General features: G+C 50.1%; 1 protein-coding gene across 3 annotated transcripts in view; it reads left to right on the top strand.

Annotated features, from left to right (window-relative positions):
• Positions 1–25,380, top strand: part of Plekhm2 (pleckstrin homology and RUN domain containing M2) — a 43,379-nt gene that overhangs the window by 4,664 nt on the left and 13,335 nt on the right. For 2 of the 3 annotated variants that reach the window (XM_059255330.1, XM_059255328.1), the window contains exons 2-6: positions 20,044–20,150; positions 20,378–20,487; positions 20,922–21,021; positions 21,571–21,658; positions 23,886–24,072. In XM_059255330.1, the coding sequence (XP_059111313.1) occupies positions 20,044–20,150; positions 20,378–20,487; positions 20,922–21,021; positions 21,571–21,658; positions 23,886–24,072 (592 nt within the window). Of the gene's footprint in view, positions 1–1,546; positions 1,621–20,043; positions 20,151–20,377; positions 20,488–20,921; positions 21,022–21,570; positions 21,659–23,885; positions 24,073–25,380 lie in introns of those variants that run through there. The other variant, XM_059255329.1, reaches the window with a different exon arrangement.

Genomic DNA, 25,380 nt, shown 5'->3' with positions numbered 1-25,380 from the left:
CCTTAACATGTGTAAAGTCCTGGACTGGACCCCCAGCACTGTGTGGGGGTGCATACCTGAAATCCTAGCACTAGCAGGTAAAAGCAGGAGGATCAAAAATTCAAGATCATTCTTGGCTACATAGAGAGTTCTAAGCCAGCCTGGGCTAGACGAGACCCTGTCTCAAAAAAAAAAAAAAAGAAAGAAAAAAAAAAAACCCAAAAAATTAAACAACAAAAACACACAAATACTCAGCTGTGGGAAGGCTGGGGTAGGAGGATTGCCAAGAAGTTAAGGCTAGCCTAGACCCTACCTTCAAAATTATCATAATTATTATTTTTAATAATAATAAAGCCACAGAGATCTCAAGTGTACAATGAAAAGTAAGCGTCCTGTGTCTCCCCTCCTTAAACAGGGCAAATGAATTCATAAGGCATTGGTGGTAGCACAGAGGCTGCTTGTCTGGCCAGCTTCTTCACCTGCTTGGTTGAGGTAGACTGCCGCCTGCTCAGTGAGGCTCAGAGAGGGCCTGTTTCCAGCACATGGGTCCCCACATGGGCCTCCCCCCACCCCCACCCCCACCCCCAGCTCCCATCGACTGTAGGCCTCTCTCCCAGGCCTCCACTGGCTGGAGCCAGCTTCCCCCCCCCCCCCCCCATTGAGTCTAGATCCAGGGAGCTCTGGCCACCAGACTGCTGCTGTCACCCAGCCCAGCTGTCCTGGGAGTGGGCTTTTCTCTGATTTTCTTTTGTTTTTTGAGACAGGGTCTCTCTACATATCACTAGCTATCCTGGAACTCTCTGTGTAGACCAGGCTGGCCTTGAACTCACAAAGATTCCCCCTTGCCTCTGCCTCCTGAGTGCTGGGATTAAAGGCACATGCTGCCACGTCTGCGCATTCCCTACTTTTCGACTCCTTCAGATAGCTTCGCCTTGCTAGTGCATTGAAAATTAGTAAAAGTCCTGGCCCGATGCTTTAGATCAATAATTTTGTTCTCTCTGCTTCCAGGGAAAATGTTCTAAAAACCCCCAGTGACTCAAATCACCCTGGTGAAGAGCTAAATAAAATAGCCACACACACATTTTACCAAGTGAGGCGCTTCCCTTTTCCTTCTGCTGGATTGTGGCTCTGGCCATGACTTTTTTTCTTTGGTTGCAGAAGAGACTCTGAAGGACCCAAGGACCCCCAGGCAGGAATCCCACGTTGAGCGCGGAGGCTCTGACCCTGTAGGTCACCCCACTGAGGACCAGGAACAGATGTGGGAGAGGTGGTGCCCGCTTTTCCTGAGCCCTGCCTATTCGGCTTACAATATACTTCTCTTTTTATGCGACGCTTCTCTGACATCAGGTTTCTATTTGAAGCCGCGTGACATTGTGGTCCTTTCCACCCCATCACAGAACACCCGAGGCCTTGTCCATCCTGGGGTTGGCTCTAGCTTAGAGCCTTTCATATTGAAGGGCCAGGTCCTGGGTTTAGAGAAACCGCCCCCTGCTGGCAATAGCGGGGCTCCATGGTAGACCAAGGCTCAAAAGTTGGGTGGCTTCGTGGTGATCCTGTTATCTCCCTCAGAACTCATGTATGTGGAGCCTGGTGTGAAAGAAGGTCATGGGAAAACTGAAAATCGGCTGTCAGCTGCCAAAGGTGAGGTCTAGCAGCGTACTGAGCGAGGGGGCAGGGGTCGAGACGCTGAGATGGGAGCTGAGTGTGAATGTTACGGGAGGGAAGTCTGGCTTTTCTAGGTAGCTCATCTCCCGGGCAGACCGTTTGTCCTGCTGGAGTGCTTGTCTCCACCTCACGATTCGTCCCTGGCATGTTGCTGTCAGAGCTGACGGTTCTCCGTATCCACAGGAAACACTGGGCCCCTCCAGTCTGCTGCATGGTTCTCCCAGGTGGCCTCTCTGGTGGCAAAGGGGCTCCCCGGCGTGGCATTTGGAACCCGCCCTGCAGTGCAGATGGAACAGCCCTTGCCTGGAACTGGCATCCTGCTCCAGCCTAGGGTGGAAGTTCACTGGTCTGTTGGTTTCACCTAGGGACCTGAGCGCATCCCCTGTCCTCTAGCCAGGTGACCCTGCTTCAGGTTTCTCTATCTTATGTATCTGTGATTCGTCTTCTCCCCTTGCTTGTAAGTGTTAAACATTGCAGAAACACACAGGGAAGAACGTATTTGTTTCCTGTAGTCTGTTCTCCTCCCCAGACAGCTGTTTACTGGTGGGAACGAAGAAAATCGAAGTAACCCACGGGCAAGGGAAAACAAGGAAGAGACTGTGCACATTTGAAATCCACAAGATCCCCACATTTGAAATCCACAAGGTCTCCACATTTGAAATCCACAAGATCCCCACATTTGAAATCCACGAGATCCCCACATTTGAAATCCACGAGATCCCCACATTTGAAATCCACGAGATCCCCACCTTAGTATTTGGAAGCCATGGGTCACTGGTCAGTTTTAGCACAAGTTCTCTGCTTTTTTTCTTTGATGGTCTCATGAAGCCCATGTTGGCCTTGAACTCACTACATAGCCAAGGATGTCTTTGAACTTCTGATCCCTCTGTCTCCACATGGAACACCTCACCCAGCTTTATGTGTTCTAGGGGTGGAAGCCTAGGCTTTGTGCACGCAAGGCAAACTCCCTACCCACTGAACCACACATCCCTCAGCCTCATGCAAGCTCTTTGTTTTGGGTGTCCGGAGGCTGCTGAGGCTTGGAGCTACCAAACCCACTGAGAGGAAGAGGGAATCACGTACCTGGGCTCCCCACATTCAGTCTACTCAGAGCCAGCCCCTGTCTCCACACCTTTCCCATCAGTAACACCACACAGTGGCAGGACAGCCTTTACTGTCTGCCTAACGTAGGGAGGGGAGGCCCTGGGAGGCAGTGCGTCCGAAGCCATTAATCTCAGAAAGAGCAGGGTTAACCTTTGAACCATTTTTCTGGCTCCTGCCCATTTCTCCATGATGTCCGCCTTAAGATGCTAACCGTGTGTCTCTCTAGGTTGGTCTTTCTAATGCATATGCCAATGGGTTTCGTCACGACACTCATACATGTGCATTATGCTCTGCTCCTGTGTGTCCCCTATTATATTCCTCTACTCCCCGTCCCATGGGTTAGCCTGTGGGCTGCTCCTCTATAAACTCTCCGTGCTTTATGTATTTGCTGAATGACCGCTGTGTGCTGAGTGCTCTTGTGAGCAAATCCTGGGAAACAGGATTGCGTTCTAGAGACAAACATGAGGCAGGGGGCAGTGTGTGTGTGTGTGGTGGGGGTGGTGTCTGTGGAGGTGGATCAGTCAGTAAGGTGCACAAGGACCAGCATTTGATTACCAGAACCCACTTTAAAAAGCCGCCTATTAAGTCAGGCGGTGGTGGCACACATCTTTTTTTTTTTTAAAGAATTATTTATTTATTATGTATATAGAAGAGGGTGCCAGATCTCATTACAGATGGTTGCGAGCCACCATGTGGTTGCTGGGAATTGAACTCAGGATCTCTGGACGAGTAGTCAGTGCTCTTAACCTCTGAGCCATCTCTCCAGCCCCGGTGGCACACATCTTTAATCCCAGCACTCAGGAGGCAGAGGCAGGCGGATCTCTGTGAGTTCGAGGCCAGCCTGGTCTACAGAGTGAGTTCCAGGACAGGCACCAAAACTACACAGAGAAACCCTGTCTTGAAAAACTAAAAAAAAAAACAAAGCCACCCCTAGCGGACCATGTTTGCACACTGGTGAGGCTGTGACAGCAGGATTGATTGCTGGGCTTGATGGCTAGCCAGCCTAGCCCATCCAAGTGTGAGACCTTATCTCAAAAAAACCCAAGGTGGACAGTGTTCCTGAGGAATGGACATTAGAGGTGGTCCCCTGACCTCTGCATGCCTCACCACACAAAGCGTAAAAATTAAGCCTTTTGTGTGGTTTGTTTTGAGACAGGATTTCTCTGTGTAGTCTTGGCTGTTCTGGAGCTCCTTCTGTAGACCAGGCTGGCCTCTGCCTCCTGAGCGCTGGGATTAAAAGCATGTGCTACCACCACCTGGCCATGTAAAAAAGTAAGAATTGCAGTGAATGGATGTGTGCCTCAAGCCTTCTCTTGTATCTTATGATTTGTAAGCCAGTATGTTCCCGGTAGGCTTCCTCACCCCTGTGTCTGTGTTTTCAGCCTGCAGTATATCTGACTAGACCATGGCGTGGCCTGCGCCTTGGACTGGAGGCATGGGTCTCCACCATGTCCTCCAGACTCACACTGTATTTAGGCAGTGACCTTGGTGGCCATTTTCCTTTGGTGGCACGCTGCTTGGGTGGGGGAAGCACGCATGAGGTCGTGTAGGCACAGCGGAGAGAGGGAAAGGGGAACCGAAAGCACAGGGGCAAAGGAGGTGCAGCCGGGAAGCCTGGGCTAAAGGAGGCTTGGAGAACCCCTCCCCCACATCAGCATGGCACACGGCTGGTGCCTCTGAGAAAGCAGGCGGGCTTCTGCCAGCGCCAGCCAGCGCCAGCCGAGAAGAATGGAGCAGAACCCTGCACAGTGTGTTCTTTCCGGCAGTGCCTGCCTTCTGGGCCTCCGGGGTTTGCCCAGGGACTCTTGGCAATGTTTTCCCCCCATTCTGAAAGGCAGCCTTGGTTCCCAAGGTAGAAGAGGACTTGGAGGTTTGGGCAATCTCCTTCCTGGAAGGAGAAGTATTTAACCACTTTGAAAAATGTTCTTAGGGCTGGAGAGATGGCTCTTAACGGGCTGTTCTTGAGGATGACTCAGGTTTGGTTCCCAGCAGGCACGTGGTGGCTCACAACCATCTGTAACTCCAGTTCTAGGGGATCCCATGCCCTCTTCTGGCTTCTGCAGGCTTTAGGCATGATATGGCTATATACACAGATGCCAGTAAAACAATTTATACATATTTTTTTTCAAAAAAAAAGAGTAAAAATTTTTAAATTATTGTCTTAGTTTGGGTTTCTATTGCTGTGAAGAGACACCATGACCATGGAAATTCTCTTTTTTTTTTTTTTTTTCCAAGATAGGGTTTCTCTGTGTAACAGAGCCCTGACTTTCCTGGATTTCACATTGTAGACCAGGCTGGCCTCAAACTCAGAGATCCACCTGTCTCTGCCTCCCAAGTGCTAGTATTAAAGGCATGTGCCACCATCCCTGGCAGCAACCCCCCCTCCACTGGGCTAAATCCCCAAACCCCTGACAGCAACTCTTATAAAGGAAAACACTTCATTGGGGCTTTCTTAACAGTTTCAGAGGTTCAGTCCATTATCGTCATGGTGGGACAAAGCAGCATGCAGGCAGACATGGAGCTGGAGAAGGAACTGAGAGTCCTACATCTCAATCCACAGGCAACAGGAAGTGAACTGTGACACAGGGCATAGCTTGAGCATAGGAGACTCAAAGCCCGCACACACAGTGACACACTTCCTCCAGCAAGTCCACACCTACTCCAGCAAAGCCACGCCTCCTCATAGTGCCACTCCCTATGAGCTTATGGGGACCAATTACGTTCAAACTACCACAATTACATATAATTATTTGTGGGGAGACAAGCACGCTACTGTGCACATGTGGAGGCCAGAGGCCAACTTTTGAGAGTCAGTTCTCTCTTTATACTGTGTGGGTCCAAGAGATTGAACTCAGGTCATCGGGTTTGGGAGCATGTGCTAAGCCCTTAATTAATTTTATGTGTATGGGTGTTTTGCCTGCGTACATGTCTGTGCACTATGTACATGCCTGGTGCCCATAGAGGCCAGAAGAGAACATGGGATCTCATGGAACTAGAGTTACAGATATTTGTGAGTCACCATGTGGATGCTGGAAACCTAACCCAGGTCCTGGAAGAGAAGAAAGTGCTCTTTTGTTTTATTTTGTTTTTTTTTGAGACAGGATTTCTCTGTAACAGCCCTAGCTGTCCTGGAACTCACGCTGTTGACCAGGCTGGTCTTGAACTCACAGAGATCCACCTGCCTCCCAAGTGCTGGGATTAAAGGCGTGTGCCACCACTGCCTGGCACAGCTGTTGCTCTTAACCACTGACCCAACTCTCTAGTCCTTAATTTTTCTTTTCTCCTCTTCTTCCTGTTCTTTCTTTCTTTCTTTTTGAGACAGGGTCCCATTTATCCCTGATGGCCTCAAATTCTCTGTGCTGCTGACCAAACTTGTGACCTCCTGCCTCCACTGTGATCACAGGCATGTGCTGCCTTCTTTGATGTGTGTGGTATTGGGAAGTGAACTCAGGGCCTCTTGAATGCTTAACAAGTGCTCTACCAATTGAGCCACGTCCCCAGCCCAGGCTTTTAGAAACCACATTCTGTCAATTTACCTAAAAGATTTGTCTTCCTCAGCCACCATTACGGCCTAAACAAGGCACACAAAGAAACTCCAGAACCCATTTTCCTTTTTCCCATGATGCTTCTCGGTGGATCTGCCAGCCTAGTATAGTGTATGCTGCTCTCCAGGGTGTGAGTAGTGATCTGGGAGGTGGTGGGAAAGCCGTGGGATCCAACTGTTGGACATTCAAGAAACTCTGATTTTACCAGCATTGATTCAAGGGCAGTGCAGGCCATGGCAAACAGACCCTTTAGAACACCTCGGGGAACGACTGCCACATAGAGACATCAACTCAAGGACAGGACTGTCATGCCCACAAGGAAATGGGACTGACCATGTTGAATCTCAGGGTCTCTCATTGGTTCTCATGCAGAGTGATGTTTGCACACTCCAGCTTCCTGGACCGCTGTAAGTGGTTGTCACTGGGAATCTGTTCCAGGGTAAGGTAGAGTGGGACCTTAGGGTAGAGACTGTAACACTAGGAGACCAAGTCAGAAGCTCTGCAGATGGAGCTGCAGACAGCTGAGGCCTGTAAGCTGATGCTGTCGAGGAAGGAAGCAACTAGAACATTCCCAGCACCGTGGCCCAGTTACTGAGTCCCTCAAAACCTGTGCTTCATCTCAGGTGGGAGGGAAGCAGGGGGAGTCTCAGCACATGTGGCCAGGTGGTACGGGAGGTTCCTTTGCCTTCCTCAGCCATAAAATGAGGGTTCTGGTCCCGTGGTTATTTTTCTGATTTTCCAGTGTGTTTGTGGTTAGCTAGCTGCCACACACTGCCCCCACTTTCTGGGTCTCTCTCCCTTCACATGCCATCCTGCATGGGGCATTCTTTTTTTTTTTTTTTTGGTTTTTCGAGACAGGGTTTCTCTGTGTAGCTTTGTGCCTTTCCTGGAACTCGCTTTGGAGACCAGGCTGGCCTCGAACTCACAGAGATCCGCCTGGCTCTGCCTCCCGAGTGCTGGGATTAAAGGCGTGCGCCACCACCGCCCGGCTGCATGGGGCATTCTTACTGAGACCGTGGGAAACTGCTGATGGCCGGGTGGTTGTCTTAGAAACCCTTGGATGTCAGAGTTCTTCCGCCCTGGCCAGCATCCGGTCCTGACTAAGACCCTGCTAGGGGTTCTCCCCAGAAATGCTCTTGGCAGTGGTGTTCTGCTCCTTGGATCATGTGACACAGGCATTATTGTTCTTAAGGAGTTTCGTGGGACTGGGGATGCAGCTCAGTTGATAGAATGCCTGCCTAGCATATACAAGGTTTTATACATCACTGTATAAAACCAGGCATGATGACGGACACCTCTAACTTCAGCACTTGGGAAGCTGAGGCAGGAGAATCATCATCATCAAGATCACCCTTGGCTACATAGCCAGCCTGGACTACTTGAGACACCCTCTCACACCCCTAAAAGAAGCTTCAGTAGATAACTCCGACTTGGTTGCCTTACTTGTGGGTTTTTACTATACACCTGTATATCTGTTTGTTTTTGAGGGACTAGATGATGGCTACCAGCCTTTCCCTTCAAGTCTCTGGCATCTGTGCCTGAAGGTGATCTAGTACTTCTGATCAGTATTAAGCTGGGCCTAGTTGCAAAAGTTTGTAATGCCATCTTTTTGGGAAACTGAGGCAGGAGGATCTCAAGTTCAAGGCCAGCCTGGGTAATCTATTGTATTAATCACTGTTCTATTGCTGTGAAGAGACACAATGACCAAGGCAACTCTTGTAAAGGAAAACATTTCACTGGGGGCTTGCTTACAGTTTCAGAGTCTTAGTCCATTTTCATTGTGGTGGGGAGCTTGGCAGGCAGGCATGGTGCTGGAGAAGTAGCTAAGAGCTACATCCTGATCCATAAGCAGAGAGAGAGACATGGGCCTGGCATGGGCTTTTGAAACCTCAAAGTCCACCCCCAGTGACACACCTCCTCCAAAAGGCCACATCTCCTAATCCTTTCAAATAGTTCCACTCCCTGGTGACCAAGCGTTCAAATATATGAGCCTATGAGGGCCATTTTTGTTCACACTGCCACATATTAAGGCTGTGTCTCCAGATGAAAAGTTTAAAAAGGACCAGATTTATGGAGGCCCTCCTGAAGGGACGTAGTCACACTGGCTCTTTTCCATCTGTCACTGGTTGGACATGTCCTCTTTTTTTTTTTTGTTTGTTTTTGTTTTGTTTTGTTTTTCGAGACAGGGTTTCTCTGTGTAGCTTTGCGCCTTTCCTGGAACTCACTTGGTAGTCCAGGCTGGCCTCGAACTCACAGAGATCCGCCTGGCTCTGCCTCCCGAGTGCTGGGATTAAAGGCGTGCGCCGCCACCACCGCCCGGCCTGGACATGTCCTCTTTTGGCCTCTTCTTGAGAAGTTTAGGAATAAGAATTTGAGGACACCCTGATTCCCAAGATGGTAAATGGTTTGGACCTGCCTCAGAAAGAGCAAGTGTCTGTGAAGACCAGAGGGTTTGCCTGATGTGGTTGCACACACAGTAATCCCAGCACTGGACAGGCTGAGGCAGGAAGAGTCCTGCAGTCTGTCCAGTCAGTGGCCGTGCCTGGAGTAGAATCCAAACCGCCACGCAGACACTGCCCTGTCACTTCTGGGACACATGATTGCTCTCACACCCTGCAGCAGTCCTGAGTGAGGGAAGCGTCACATGTAGACCTAGTGCCCGGGAGGATTGCTCTGTCTGTTACAACGATCATTTGAGCTCATTTAAGTGTGGCTGCCGTCGACTTAGTTATTTAAGGGGTGACTCAGGTGAAGCAGCAACCTGTCTTTCCTTCCTTTGCTTCTTTTTGCTTCTGGACCTGGAATCCCCAGAGTTTCCTTAGCAGTGGGCGATCAGAATATGCGTGCTCTCTGTGAGGCGAGCCGGAGACTGCTGTTTACAGGGTAACCTCCAGCCCTAGCAACAGAAGAGAAACACGCCTTCCATGTTGCCAGGCTATTTCTTCTATATTTGTAGGTTTGTACCCTCCCCGAGTGAGCAGGATGAGGCAAGCACAGGTTTAGGGACCATTGTGACTGGCAGGTGTGGGAATGCGCATGTCCTGCTCTGGAGCCTCTTAGCAGCCAGGCCGTACAGACAGCCTTTGTGCAGCCTTGCACACTCTCCTGATATTGTGGAAGCAGGAGTTTATCCTGCCCTGTGAAGACAGGAGTATGGCCCGCCTTTCTCCCAGGACAGCCTCAGCCCATGGCAGAGCTGGAATCTGGGTCTCTCTGTCGGTCTGGACAGCTTTGTGGTCTCTTTCAGTCCTGACTGACCAGGACACAAGAAAAGAGGTCACCTGCCCCCGTCTTTGCACTGGACCACTTATGATCTTACACAGCCACCTTTAAGTTCCCTGTTAGGGACCAATCTGCAATGGTTGCATGGTGCCTGTCATGGGATTCAGTGTTGTCTTAAGTCATTTGTGTATAGGAGAGGTCTCAGAACAGAGAGTGGAACCGGCCTGATCAGAATGCTCTGCGTCAGACAGCTCTTGGCTCGGTGGTGAGTGCCACCCACGGTTCCCTGAAGTCATGAGGCTGCTGCAGTCATGTGATGGCCAGTGTCCCCAGGGCGCTCAAGGAGTGCATCTTCCTGGCTTTAAGGGAGTCTAGGATGAACCAGACAAGCTCTTCCTGGGCCTAGTGCCTGAGCACAACCCTCAAAATGGAGGACAGAGTAGCTTAGCCAGTCCAGGGTGTGGTCTGGAAAGAGGCAGCCTTTTAAAAGGTCAGCTTCACAGAATAGTGTGATATTCAGTCCCTCTTTGGTCCGGCTGATCTTGCTTTTTTTGGTATTGTTTTATTTATGTGTATGTGTCTATGTGAGTATGCCATGTGTGTGCAGGTACCTGCAAAGGCCAGAATAGAGAGGTTGACTCCCCTGGGGTTGGAGTTACAGACAATTGTGAGTCACCTGATGTGGGTGCTGGGAATTGAACCCAGGACCTCTGGAGGAGCAGCCAGTGCTCTTAGCCACTGAGCCATCTCTCCAAACCCTTATCTTGATGCTCTTAAATTTCTTCTGATGGGAACTTTCCCATCCTCCCGTAATCAAGCATACCAGCCCACCTGTGTCTGTCCCAGGAGGCCGCCCTGCGCTCCCATGGAGCCCGCCTCTCTTGTTCCACCCGTTTTTCCGCCATCATTTTAGCAAAACTCGTCAAAGGAGTTTTTGGTATTTGTTGTCTCCCGCCCTTTGGTCCCTCCCTCCCTCTCTGCCATTTCTCCTGCTGTCTTAATTTCCTATTATTTTGAACATGTTCTAGTCATCTGTAGCAACTTCAGTGTACGTTGCTTATAGACAATTCTTCGTCCCACAGGACCTGATACCACCATTACCTCCTTTAAAAATCCATGATAATAGCTGGGGTGGTGGCGCACGCCTTTGATCCCAGCACTTGGGAAGCAGAGGCAGGTGGATGTCTGTGAGTTCGAGGACAGCCTGGTCTACAGAGTGAGATCCAGGGCAGCTAGGCTACACAGATCTTGGGGGGAAAAAAACAGTGATACATTTCCTTAATGTCATCAGGGCTCGGTTGCAGCTCCGTTGGTAAAGAGCATAGTTAACACACGTGAAGTCCTGGGTTCCATCCCCAGCACTGCATAAACCAGACATAACAACACCTGTGATCTCAGCACCTGGGCGTTGGAGGCAGGGGGATCAGAAATTTAAGGTCATCCTGGGCTACACAGCAAGTTCAAGGCCAGCCTGGCCTACGAGAGACCTTGACTCAAAACAGAAAGATCAAGAATCTGCTGAGTTTCAAGTTACAATTATTGCAATCCTTTAAAAAAAAAAATGCCTTGTTTATGCAAAGCATATTCAATGGAACTTCCCTGCCCCTCACCCCAGGGCCATTCACTGAGGTTCCTTCCTATCACATCCTTTTAGGTCCTTGTCCACTGTGACCCTGGTAACCCATGGTGCCCTCTCACTGGAAATTCTTTCACATGGCTTCTGCAGCATATACTATATGATCTGACCCTCAGCTGCCCTCGCCGACCTCATCCTGTGTCACCCTGCCCCCTCAGCCACCGGGCTGCAGCCCTGTCAGATTGCTGAGGGGTGGCCCTGCCTCGGGTCCTTGCACCTGCTGCTCCCCTAGCAAGCTAGCCATGCATGGGACTTCCTGGAGATTCTGAAAGAAAGGTAGTGTCTGGCCCGGAATCTGCTGTGTTGGTCCAGGAAGGGGCCTGGGCATTGTTGTATTTCTCAAGTTCTCCGAGTACTGCTGGGGAGCCCCCTCGGCAAAGGATGGCACCCCCTGGGAAGCATTCAGAGAGCCTTTCCCTGACCTCGGCATCCAGGATTGCTATCTGTGCATCTCAGCCCATTTCCCCACCACCTCCTGGACAGCTCCCCTTTCAAGTCTCATGGCAGAGTGCCACCTGACCTATAAATGGGACCATTCTGTGGCTGGGACTAGAAAACCTAGACTTGCCTTCACTTCCTTTTCCTCATCCATAGCGTCTCATCCATTGATGAACTCCTGGACACCACTTTCAGATCCTCAGTCTGACCCCTTCTCACTTCCTCCACCACCACGGTGAGTGACCCTGGTGCCATTGCCCTGGTTCCCCCTCCCAACCAAGCTCTCTGCCTCCAGCTTGGGTTCTGCAGTCTGGACATGTCACACAGTAGCCTGTGACACTCATCTGACCAAGTTATCTTCTGGTGCTCAAGCCTTTAGCAGCTTCGCATCAAACTGGAAATGAAGTATGAAGCCCTTACGTGGCCTGTCCATGATTTGGCCCTCAGTGGCCTTCGTGGCCTCATCTCCCATCCTCATTCCCTGAGTTCAGCCATATCAGCCTCACGGTTGCTCCTGCCTCAGGACCGTTGCACCTGGGCTGAAACACGAGCACTCAACCCCTAGAAACCTCAGTGATCATCCTTGGAGGAATCATCCCTGGCCCAGAACGGACAGCAGGCTCATGCCCTTCTTGGCTTTAAAATATTTATCATCTCTGATGCCGTATCAAACATATAGTTGCATAAAGCTTATCTTTAGCACAGGAATGTAAGTGTTACAAGCGCCAGGACTTTGTAGATGTCTGTGAAGAATGGCATCTGAAGCTGGGGATGGATTCAGTGTAGTCTGACTGTTTAGCATGCACGGGACAATGGTTTTGAGCCCCAGACTGCTATGTTGGGCTCGGGGGGATTTCATATCTATGCATACTAGGTAGTTGTAGTATTTATTGTGCTATATGACTCCTAAAGACTCAAGCCACTCGATTCTGGCCTCTGCTGAACTGACCTTAGGCGACACCGCTCCTGTCACAGCCCAGCGGTCACAGTGTATGCTGCTTGCCACCTCTGTCAAGACCTTAGGCCGTGGGCAAGCACCATTTTCTACCCAGAGCTACATAGGCCTTCCAGGCCATTTAACCTGTTATATCTGCTTAATTCTGGCACTGTGGCACCAAGGCAACATAGATAACACAAGCAGAATGGTGCGTTCTGCCAACTCTGAAACAGACTGCCTTGGCTGAGAGGACACCCTCTAATCAGCAGGGTGAGTTCTCCCCAGAAGTGAGGCGCTGCTCTGTGAGACTCAGGAGACACAAAGAGTGAGAGTCACAGGCTCATGGTTTCCAACTGTTCTCTGACCATCATCCAAGAAACAGGCTCAAATCTACAGGCTTTTAAAGATTTACTTATTTTTATTTTGTGTGTGTGAATGTTTTGCCCATATGTATGTATGCACACCATGTGTGCGCCAGGTGCTCATGAAGGCCAGAAGTGGATGCTGGGCCCCCTGGAACTAGAGTTACAGACCCCCCCATAGTGAGCCGCTGAGTGAGTGCTGGGAACTGAGCCCAGGTCCTCTGTAAGATCAGTCAGTGCTCTTAACCCCTGAGCTGTCTCTCCAGACATTGTCCTGCGGTGAATGTTTCAGTTCTGGTTGAGAGGCGCTGAGTTTCTCTTTCTTGGGCTCTCCTAAAAATACATCAGAAAGGAATTTAAACAGAGTCTTAACTTTTGTTTGCTTTGTGCTGGTTTTTGAGGTAAGGGTTGTCTCTGTAGCCTAGGCTAGCCTCAAAATCTCAATCCTGTCTCAGCCTCCAGAATGCTGGGATGATAGGCATGTGCCACCACACCTGCTAACTCTGACATTCCTTCAGGGATTTTGAAGCCAAGCGCGATGACTACTGTCTGTGTGACGTCAGCTATGGTGTGGCTGCCGTGATGAAACAGTGTCTCTGAGTGGCATTACTCTCATCCACATCACGCTGCCCACACTTGTAAAGTGTTTACAAGGCCTTTTTGTGCGTTGGGGGGGGGGGGGTTCTTCTCTGTGTAGTCCTGGCTGGCCTGGAACTCACTATGTAGATGAGGTTGGCCTTGAACTTACAGAGATCTGCCTGTCTCTGCCTCCCAAATGCTGGGTTATGAGGCCCTTTGATTTTTGATTTTTTGAGACAGGGTTTCTCTGTATAGTCCTGGCTGGCCTGGAACTCACTATGTAGCCCAGGCTGGCCTCGAACTCGCAAGATCCTGCTGCCTCTGCCTCCAGTGCTGGGATGAAGGGGATGCGCCACCACTGCCTGGCTGGCCCTGTGATAAACGAGGTGTTGCTGTTGTCTGAAGCCTCCTGGAAGCCTTTAGGAAACCGAGGTTGGAGCAGCTGGGTAACTTGCCCATGCTCACCCAGTGAGAACAGAGTCAGCATCTAACCCACATCTGATCCCAGGACCCACACTCTTACGCACTCTGCTGCCTTCCTGATGCTCATAACGAGTGCTCAATATGTGACGGATCTGATTATAGCTGGTATTAGCACATCGGCAGATATGGATTGCAACCAGAGAGTCATTTGGCATAAAAGACGCCAACTGCACTTCCAGGCTGATCATTGTGTCCTGTCGGCCGGTCCCATCCCTCTGGAGTCCTCATTCACTGTTTGCTCTCCCAGGCCTGCCGCTGTGGGAGCTGGTTGCCAGCGACCTCTCTGTGGCTCACCGAGAGCTCCTGCGCTGTTTGTTTACCTTTGTGCCTGCTGTGCTGACCAGCTCCCCGCTAGGAGCTCGAGCTGTTGACTAAGCTCCTTGAGCTCTTGCGTCATCAACCCATGGGCATTCTTCTTCCCGCTCTTTTCAAGATCTATGCCTGGCCGGAGCATGGCACCAGACCGTCCCCCTTCAGATAACAGAAATTCTAAACCAGCCTAAAGGGAGCTAAGGAGATGGCTCAGCTGGTAAAGGCCCTACCGTGCAAGCCTGAGGACCCAGGTGCCGATTCCAGGACCCACATAAAAGCTGCACATGGTAGTTCCCATCGTAACTACAGAGCTAGTGGAGCGGAGTCAGGCAGATCTCTGGAGCCACTGGCCAAGTAGCTTAGCCACTTGGTGAGCTATTGGTTCAGAGACTTTGTCTTAAAAAAAAATAAGGCAGGTAGCCTGGCAGAGTGGTGCACGCCTTTAATCCCAGCACATGGGAGTCAGACAGGTGGATCTGAGTTCACGAGGTCAGCCTGGTCTACATAGCAAGTTCCAGGACAGTCAGGGCTACATAGCAAGACCCTGTTTCAAAACAAGAAAGATTTTTTTTTTTTAAGTGTAGAGAAGTAATTAAGGAAGATCCTCACTGTCAATCTCTGCCTTTCTCCCCGTGCACACACACAAATATGCATACACATACATACAGCATGCATACACATGCTGTGATGGTTTGTTTTAACTGTCAGCGTGACACAATCTGGAACGACCCAGAATGAGTGTCAACAAGGGATTTTCTAGATCAAGGCTGGCCTGTGGGCACATCTGGAGGATTGTCTCGATAACGTTAATTGATGTGGGAAGAGCCAGCCCACTGTGGGCGGCACCATTCCTTAATCAGGGGCCTGAGCTATATAAGCGTAAAGAGGGGACTAAGCTCACACTAACTCGCACACATTCATTTCTCTCTGCTTGTGTCTATGAATGTGATGTGTCAAGTCCTGCTGCCTTGGTTTCCCCCACCATGAAGGTCTGTCACCTGGAATTGTGAGCTAAGATAAATGCTTTCTTCTAAGCTGACTTTTGTCAGGGTAATTATCACAGCAGCAGAAATGAAAGCAGGGTGCGTGCACACGCAGAAGTGTGTGTTTTGTCGGATGCGACGCCTTTGGTGTGACTGAGAATCCGGGTTCGTGGTCGCTCGTCATCTCAGCTAATGTTCGTTTGCCGCTTGCTGCTCACCAGCTATGCTGAGCCTCTTGGGTGCTGTTTACTCCCTGATCCCCTAAACCAGCAGCAGCAGCCAGCAGGACAGGCTGCCATGGTGGCAGTGCCGTGCGTCTGAACTGTCCAGGCCAGAGCTGCTTGCCCCGGGTGACTGCTGAGCGCTTGAAATATGGCTGGTGCTGCTTTCTGTTTCATTTAAGTTAGTTTAAATTTTGTTTTCTTTTTACATTGTGCCTTATGTCTGGTGCTGGGGATGGAGCTCAGGCTGTGTGCATGCTAAGTACAGCCACATTGCAGCCCCTAGACTTCATTTAACTTCATGCAACCACATAAGGCTGGCAGGTACTGTGCCGGACAGTTCGGCTTTAAAAAGTCCCTTTAGGCCGGGCGGTGGTGGCGCACGCCTTTAATCCCAGCACTCGGGAGGCAGAGGCAGGTGGATCTTTGTGAGTTCGAGGCCAGCCTGGTCTACAGAGTGAGTTCCAGGAAAGGTGCAAAGCTACACAGAGAAACCCTGTCTCGAAAAACAAAAAAAAACAAAAAAAAAACAACAAAAAAAAAAAGTCCCTTTAGTTCATTTTAAAAGGGAGAAAAAATGAGTAGGAGAGTGAAGGAACTTTCTGAGGTGTTGCTGTGCCCAGTGCCTGGCTGAACACTCTTGCTTCCTGCCTCAGCCCTCTGCACCATCGCAGTATGCTTTCCTAGAAGTTTTCTTTTTTTTTTTTCAAGACAGGGTTTCTCTGTGTAGCTTTGCGCCTCTCCTGGATCTCACTCTGTAGACCAGGCTGGCCTCGAACTCACAGAGATCCGCCTGGCTCTGCCTCCCGAATGCTGGGATTAAAGGCGTGCGCCACCACCGCCCGGCCTTTCTGTTACATTTTTATTTATTTTGCATGTGTGTGAGTGTGAGTTCACATGCTGTGGCACATGTCTGGAGTTCAGAGGACAGTTTATGAGAGTCAGTTCTCTCTGCCTACCTTGTGGGTTCCAAGGATTGAAATCAGGTCATCAGGCTTGGTAGCAAGCACTGTTGATGCTGAACCATCTCGCTGGCCGTGGTGCTTTTTTTTAAAGGGTTGCAGATTGTTCTGAGTCATGATATCATGTGTAGATTTACAACTCACCTTGACATGTACAAGACATACCTAAAGACAGCTGTCAGAGTCCCGAGGGTATAAAGAAGAGCAAATGGGAGTGGAGCCTGTGTTCCTGGGAAGGGAGACTAGATATTGTGAGACACCATCTCTCGGTGTGAACAGTCTCTGCGTTCAGCATGATTCTATTATAAATCCAAGATTGGAGGGGGGGAGCATGGCTGGAGAGATGGCTCAGCAGTTAAGAGCACTGGCTGCTCTTCCAGAGACCTGGGTTCAATTCCTAGCACTCATGTGGTGGCTCACAAAAGTCTGTTCAATTGACATATATGCAGGCAAAACACCCATACACATACATTTTTTTTTTTCGATTTTTTGAGACAGGGTTTCTCTGTATAACTCTAGCTGTCCTGGAACTCACTCTGTAGACCAGGCTGGCCTCGAACTCAGAGATCCTCCTACTTCTGCCTCCCCTCCCAAGTGCTGGGATTAAAGGCTTTTGCCTCTTTCGCCCAGCATAAAATGACTAAACAACAACAACAAACAACAAAAACCAAAATGTAATGGTGATGAACTTGGATTGTAAAGGAATGGCTTGGGGTCAGCAAAGTGGCTGAGCGTGTAAAAGTGCTTGTCACCAAACCCGATGACCCGAGTTTGATCACCAGATTGGATCCATTAGGTGAGAGAACCGACTCCTGCAAGTTGTCCTCTGTCCTCCCCATGGGCACGTGACATGTGCGTGCATGCCCCCAATAAATAAATGAAGTGTAAAAGGGGCTGGACTAATAATTTTGGAAAAGAGTAGCAGGGGAGGGGCTAGGTAGACTTCTTCTGCCCATATCCAAGTGCTGAGTAAAGTGGAAATAGTTAAAATGGGGACTGATACAGGAACAGTCAGCAGACTAACAATGCAGAACAGTCTAAAAAGGGCACATTGACTTGTGGATTACATGGAAAGAGGCTGGGCCATGAGAAAATGGGTCACCCATCCAGAACTAATACAGGTGATCCTTAGCTTCATGCTCAAAGAGTGAACCCAGAAGGCGAAGGGAAGGAGAGGGGAGGTCAGCGACCGAGCATCTCCAGAAGCTGTGCCTTGCTTAGCGCGGACCCAGTTGTTAGCACCTCTAAATAAATAAGGTAATGGGGGGCGGGCTGGAAAGAGAACCTAGCTGAGCAGCCACAAGACCTGGCTTCAGATCCTAGTACCCACTTAACAAAGCTGGGCACGGCTCACACCCACCTGTAACACCACTGCTCTTGGGATTGGAGGCAGGAGGATGGCTGGGGCTGGCTGGCTGCCAGCCTGAAAACATGAGGTCAGGGTTCAGGGAGGGGCCCTGCCTGAGAGGAACAGGGTGGAGGGTGGGAGAGGAGGACACACAACACTTTTCTCTGGCCTCTGTGCAAGAGCATAGGCACACAAGTATGTGACTACATATACCACACATATGTGACGCATCCATACACAAACAAAGTAAAATAAAACCCTAAAGATATAAAAGATAAGGACATTTTTATAACAGAGTGGGGGGACTCGAGAACCTTTAAAGGGAATTATTGACAAATTTGACTGTAATAGGGAAAAAAGACACCAGAGACAACAAACAGTAAATAACAATAAAGAATTGTAAGAAATCAGTCAAAAAGCTGGGTGGTGGTGACACACGCATTTAATCCCAGCACCCGAAGCCAGAGGCAGGCGGATCTCTGTGAGTTCAAGACAGCCTGGTCTACAGAGCGAGTTCCAGGACAGCCAGGGCTACACCTTAAGTCTCTGTCAATGATGATGATGATGATGATGATGATGATGATGATGATGATGATAATTTTAAAGACAAGCAGACCAGGTGTGGTGGCACACATCTGGAATCCCAGCACTTGGGAGACTGAGGCAGGAGGACCATGAATTTGAGGCCAGCCTGAACTACAGAGTGAGACCTCGTCAGAGAGGGAGAGAACACAACTTGGCACTGGTGTGACAGTGTGACGTAACACTAAAGTGTGCAAGAATGCCCTCAGGGACTGGGGAGATAGCTAAGGGGTTAAGAGCATTGGCTGCTCTTGCAGAGGACCCAGGTTCAATTCCCAGCACCCACATAGCAGCTCACAGCCATCTGTAACTGCATTTCAGGGCATCTGATGCCCTCTTCTGGCCACCTTGGGCGCCAGACATGCATGTGGTGCACAGACATACATGTAGATAAAACAGTCGTATACAGTAAATAAATAACACAAAATTTTAAATAGCCAATTGGGGATCATTTAAAACAAAAACCCAAAACACTTTCAGCCATTGCCGGCAGGCAGCTGCATTGTGGATTTAGTCCATCTGACTGCTCTGGAAGGCTTTCCTGCCTCTGCTCCTTCTGCCTGCATGACAGGTGGGCAGACCCTTCGGGACTGAATTCTGTCCCCGGTCAGCCAGGCTGCTGGCCTTGCTCTGGGTCGGAGAGAAGAGAGACTATTTCTGTTGTGGGAGTTGAATGGTTGGCCTCCCTCCAGGAGCACATGCTCCCTGGTGTGGCTGGTCCCTCTCGGCTGCTGTAGCCACCTCCTCCTTCGCTGCTTCCAGAGAGCACTTGAGAATATGGTTGTCCCGGGAACTTACCCTGCCCCAGTACTCGGGGTCTGGGCTCTTTTCTTGCACTTTCCATCTGGGCCAGTGGAAAGGCGACAGGAACGGAGGGTCCTGATCTGGTGGCATAGAACTCAGCCTGAGGATCCAAGCTTTCTCGCCCCCTCCCATTTGGCTAATCTCTTCGGCCCGCATCAGCCTGGTGGGCTGGGGATGCTTCAGGGCACCTCATCTGTGAGCTCAGTCTTCTCCCCTTCCTCTCTCTTTCTGTCTCTCTCCCTTTCTTTCCTCTCCCCTTTTTCTGTCTGTCTTTCCAGCCCTGGGAACAGTGTCTTTCTTGGCATAGGGCTTGACATGAATCTGGCACACACCTAGATCTGGCCAGGTTCCTCAGGCAAATTCAATGCTCATGTCAGCCTTGGCAGGAAGGCCATCAGAGCAGGTGATCTGGTCTGTTCGACCTCAGTGTGTACAGAGGACAGCTCCAAGCAGGCCTACACATTAAATAAATGATTTAAAAAAAAAAAAAAAAGCTGATTAGGAGTCTCTTTGAAATGCCTTCAGGCATTACCAAATAGCTCTGTGTGTGTGTGTGTGTGTGTATGTGTGATGTATGTATGTATGTACCTGTGCATGGTTGACTTATACAGATACCACTGTGTGTGGTGTGTGGTACTCAGGCAGCAAGTGAAGCCTATGGCCCTGCCCCAAAGCTTAGTACCACCCAACACTTGTGCGAGCTGGACATCCCTCACCAGCACGAGGCTGTCTATATGAAGTCCCTCCTGAGAGCCTTTGCCCTCTGGAACCTCCTGGGCAAGATCAGCGCTCAGCAGGGCAGTGGAAGTCAACTCAGCTGGCCATCGCAGGATGCCATAGGCCTGGAGTTCTCCCCATCAGCATTATTCTCTTTCTTTCAGCTGCAGAGCTACTTCGCAGCATGTGAGGATGAGACCCCTGCTATCCGGAACCATGACAAGGTCCTGCAACGTCTGTGTGAGCACCTGGACCACGCTCTGCTGTATGGGTGAGTGCAGGCTGCTCTTGGGGCTGATGGAGCCAGGTGTGGAGACCCCGATGCCCCCCAGAGAGACATTCCTGTTCTTGTCTGCCTCTGTCCTTTGTCATCTTACCAGAGGAGACTTGTATGGCTCAGACAAGCTGCAGGAAAGCTCCTGGGGTGGGGACGGAATGAGAGCACCTGGTTGCCTGAAGCAGCCCTACCTGGGCCCAGCTGCTGTCCTGTCCTTACAGATTGCAAGACCTCTCATCTGGCTACTGGGTGCTCGTGGTCCATTTCACCCGCAGAGAGGCCATCAAGCAGATCGAGGTGCTACAGCATGTGGCCACCAACTTGGGGCGCAGTGAGTAGAACATTGGGCATTTGCTGTGCTCTCCCTGTGGGGAGCTTGGGGCTCAGGTCCAGTCCAGGTCAGCCTGAGGCAGCTGTCTGCCTTGTCCTGTCCAGTGGCAGTGGGGGTTCAAATGCCAGCGCCTCCCACAAAGCCTCATTTTTCCCCTGTGCATGTGACAGTTTGTGGGTGTGTCACTGATGAAGTGAAGGGGAACATGAGCCACAAGAACACTGGATTCCTTTGGAATCCCAGACCAAGCGCATAAGATAGAAGTGTGTTAGCCTGCAGGGTCGGGCAGCGTCCGTGAATATCTCAAAAAAGCACCGACCCCCGATCACCACCACCGTGCCTTCTGTGCTCTGGCTGACTTTCCTCGCTGACCACAAGCTAAGGCCTGACCTGAAGGCTCTTGGGCTGCCTAGTTACTCCTGCCTTCTCTGCAGGCCGCGCCTGGCTCTACCTGGCTCTCAATGAGAATTCCTTGGAGAGCTACCTGCGGCTGTTCCAAGAGAACCTGGGTCTACTGCAGAAGTACTACGTCAGGTGAGTGTCTGGAACACCCTTGTTTCTTGCTGGGCCCCCAGCTCCCTAAACCCCAACCCAAAGCCTCCTGTCACATAGAGACAGAGGCCTAGCTTGGTATCACACACTAAGGGCCTGTCAGTGATGGCAGAGAGTCTTGGAGTCTTGCTGGCCGTCTGTAGTACGTCCTCCAGAAGTACTCAGAGTCTTCCTCCAGAAGACAGCTGGGCTCTATAAACAGTCTGGTGTCTACCCTGAACTCAGGCTGACCAATTGCCCAACTTTTGCCTTCCCCTTTGCTGGGGACACTTCAGGGACAGAGTGTTCGGAGCAGCCACTGAGAGCCTGATAATCCTTATGCTCCAGGCCCATCTCTGACACTTCGTCAGCTTCACAGCCAATATGAACAAGAGAAACTGGAGGGGGGGGGGGGTATGGCCGAACGAGCTGGGTGTCCTCCAGGGGTGGGCTGTCACCCGTCCAGTTTCAACACTGTAGGCTTTCTGGTGAGGCCGAGCCAGGCTGGTGACCAGACTCAGAGATCCCCGGGTTGTTTTTTGTGTCTGGCAGGAACGCCCTGGTCTGCAGTCATGATCACCTGACTCTTTTCCTGACCTTGGTGTCCGGGCTGGAGTTTATTCGGTTCGACCTGGATCTGGTGAGACACCTTGGTTCTTGATACTGGAGGAAGATGAGAGGGGGTTGGGAAGGACTTCATTTTTCTAGTCCATCTAGAGTTTGTTGTGTGTGGCTGACCTTGGCAACGCCTGTTTGTTCAGATAAAGGACACCTTTAGGGCCAGTGGGATTGGCTGGAAGGGCTTACTCTCTCGGCTTACTCATGGCCAGGATTCCTGCTTCAGTGTCTTCCTGTCTCTCTACACACCTGGGGAAAAGCCACATGGCCCCAAGTGTCATAGCTCAGAAGGACTCACCTTTGTGTTTAAGACATGAGTGTCTGAGAGGTACAAGACAAATTCCTGCAATCCTGACAAGCGTCCTTGGCTCCATGCTTCTCCACAGGAGCTCTCAACCCCTCTTCAAATTCTCAAGCTTCCTTCATGACCACGCACTGGACACTGGATAGACCTTCCCATGTCCACAGGGATCACTTTTTAAGACTCTACCCCCCAGATGCCTAAAATCACAGATGGTACCAAACTCTGTATGTGCTGTGTTTTTTCATACACACACACATATGTATGTATTAAAGTTTAATTTGTAAATCAGGCACAGGGACTGGAGGGATGGCTCAGTGGTTAAGAGCATGTACTGCTCTTGCAGAGGACCTGGTTTTAGTTGACAGCACCTTTGTGTGACAGGCAGCTCACAACCACCTGTAACCTCAGTGCCAAGGGGATCTGACTTCCACTTCTGGCGCCTGAGGGTATTGCACTCACAAGTGCGCATACCCTGACACAGACACATATAAACACTTACTTAACTATAAAATCTTAAACTGGATAGTGGCCTTTAATCCCAGCACTTGGAAGGCAGAAGCAGGAGGATCTTTGAGTTTGAGGCCAATCTGGTGTACAGAGTGAGTTCCAGGACAGCCAGGGCTACACTGAAAAACCCATCCTGAAAACAAACAAACAAATAAATAAATGGATAAAATTAAACTAAAAAGCTATCCTCTGTAAGAGATAACAACAATAGTAGCAAAGCAGGACAATTATAACAATTTAAGAGTTTTTGCTTTTTAAAAAAAAAAAAAACATGTATGAGTTGTGTAGGAGTCAGGAGGATCCAAAGGTTCAAAGCCATCCTCAGCTGTATAGCAAAATCAAGCCCAGCTTGAGATTCATGAAATCCTATTGGAAATACAATAACAACAGCAACAAAAACAGGGCCAGTGATTTGGCTCAGGGGGTGAATGAAACACTTGCCACACAAACCTGTCCAGCCGAGTTCAATACCCAGAACCTACATAAAAGCGAAGGAGCAAGCACAACATTGACCTCTGACCTCCACACAAGTCCTGTGGCATGTCTGTGTTCCCCCAACCACCATCACACATACGTCGTGCACACAAAATAATAAAATATGAATAATTCTTTATTGAGACAGGTTCTCACTAAGTATCCCTGGCTGGCCTGGAACTCACAGAGATCCACCTGCCTCTGCTTCCCAAGTGCTGGGATTAAAGGCATGCACCACATGTCTAGCTCCAAAAAATTTTGAAGACTTATCTCTTGTTTATTTCTGGAAGTTTTCACTTAATATTTCCAGACTACAGTAACAAGCCATAGACAACAAAACTGCATGTCTGAGGATGTGCCTGGACGAGGACAATACCGACCCCAAAGAGGCCAGAGCGTCTCATAGACCTGAGCTGGACAAGCCCCGTGTACCTGCTGAAGGGACTCGGCAGTGGTAGAAACCAGAGACAGTGAGAGATTCTAATGCTGAGAGCTATCAAGGCAATGTTAGCTGCTCTGGCTGGATTCTGATGAATCTTTTTCCTTCCTTTTTTGTGGCACTGATGATGGAACCCAGCTGTGCATGCATTCAGGCAAGCATTACTGTGCCAACACTCATCACATCCAAAGCTTTAGAACTGTGTCCTACTCCTTGGGGCAATTACTTCCTGGTTAACTCCTGAAGCACACTGATTTCCCTAAGAGAGCATGGTGTGTGTGTGTGTATGTTGTGTATGTGTGTCTGTGTGTCTGTGTCTGTGTGTGTGTCTGTGTCTGTGTGGTATCATGTAGTGTGTGTGTGTGTCTGTGTCTGTGTGTCTGTGTCTGTGTGGTATCATGTGGTGTGTGTGTGAGATCCCCATCTTCCTTCCCATCCTGATTCTGGTGACTGCTTGCCAAGCCTTGTTTGCTGGCTGTCCTGAGGTTCCTCTCCAATGTTCCTTCCCCTCTTCTGTCTCCCCAGGATGCCCCTTACTTGGACCTGGCCCCCTACATGCCCGACTACTATAAGCCTCAGTACCTGCTGGACTTCGAAGACCGCCTTCCCAGCTCAGTCCATGGCTCAGATAGCCTGTCCCTCAACTCCTTCAACTCTGTCACCTCCACCAACCTGGAATGGGATGACAGCGCCATTGCCCCATCTAGTGAGGGTAAGTGGCCCCTGGGAAAAAGGAACTAGGCCTGTGTCCTGAAGTGACCTCTGGAGCCTCCCAAGCCTTGCTGAGTGACAATGTCTCTCTGGTGTTTGGGATTTGCAGTTGAACAGAGCTGATCATTTCCCAGATCTTCATTTCTGTGGTAGCTTAAAAAAAAAAAAAGGAAAAATCAGGCCCTATGAACCTTACTAACTTTCCTAGAAGTTTCTAGCCTTATGCCCAGGGGCAGTCTTCTGAGCAAGGAGAGAGTCACAGCAATATGCCCTGGGAATCTTGCCCGAGTCAGGGCTGAGCATCAGCTGCCTGGGGACGGTTGTCCTGCAGCAGGTTCTGTGCAGAGGCTGAGCAACCCCAGGAGAGACCGGCAGGCAGCCTGAGGGGCGGGAACCCCCATGGTTTCTTGGTCAATCCCTCTTAGTGCCCCTCCATGGGTCAGAGATGGCTGTACCTGTCCCCTGAGACTGGCAAACCATAAGTGGATCCTTTTAACTCAGATCGTGGCTAGAAAACCCTGGCTTTCCTCAAACCTTAGGTGTTGGCATTCATGAAACTGGCTGTTGACCCCACTGCAGTGAGATCTAGCCTTCCTTGATCTGACCTCATTCACCCAACCTCGCCTCCTGGGAGGCAGGCTCCGCGGACTCCCTCAGCTCCCTGGTCGCCTCCCCTGTGACCTGACCTTCCTCATTGTTCTGTTTGTGCATGGGTCATATGTCCCACTCTCAGACTTGTTTCAGCAAGATTTGCATCATAGGAGTTAGCAGTGTAGCTCCGTGGGTAGAGCGCTGGTCTATCATGTATGAAGCCCTGGGCTCTCAATCCCCGGCCCTGCATAAACCCAAGCTTGTGGCCCGTGAGATGGCCTAGTGGCTAAAAACCACTTGCCACACCACACAAATCTGACAACCCACCATACAAGGAGAAAACTGACTTTTGAAGGTTGTCCTCTGATCTCCACACACTCACGCAAACCCATGTTTACACATCACACACACGTGCACACGCACACCAGGCCTGATGGGGCATACCTGTAATCCCAGCACTCAGAAGGTAGTCAGGAGGATCGGACGTTCTGGGTCATTCTGTACTATGTAACAAGTTCAAGACCAACCTGGGCTGCATGAAAATATGTTTCAAGAAACTAATAATAATAAAAAGATTTGCACTACATATTTGCTTATGGGACAAGTGAAGAAGCCACCCAGTCTCCTTGGGTGGGCCTCATAGGATACCCTGGAAGAGGAGTCAGAGGGACAGGCCTTGAAGAAGCGGCCAGGCCATCCATGGGTGGAGCTTAATACT

This window comes from Peromyscus eremicus, chromosome 2, assembly GCF_949786415.1.
Source record: "Peromyscus eremicus chromosome 2, PerEre_H2_v1, whole genome shotgun sequence".
Lineage (NCBI taxonomy): Eukaryota > Metazoa > Chordata > Mammalia > Rodentia > Cricetidae > Peromyscus > Peromyscus eremicus.
Note: the sequence above shows the minus strand (reverse complement) of the source record. Positions and strands in the feature narration are given on the sequence as shown.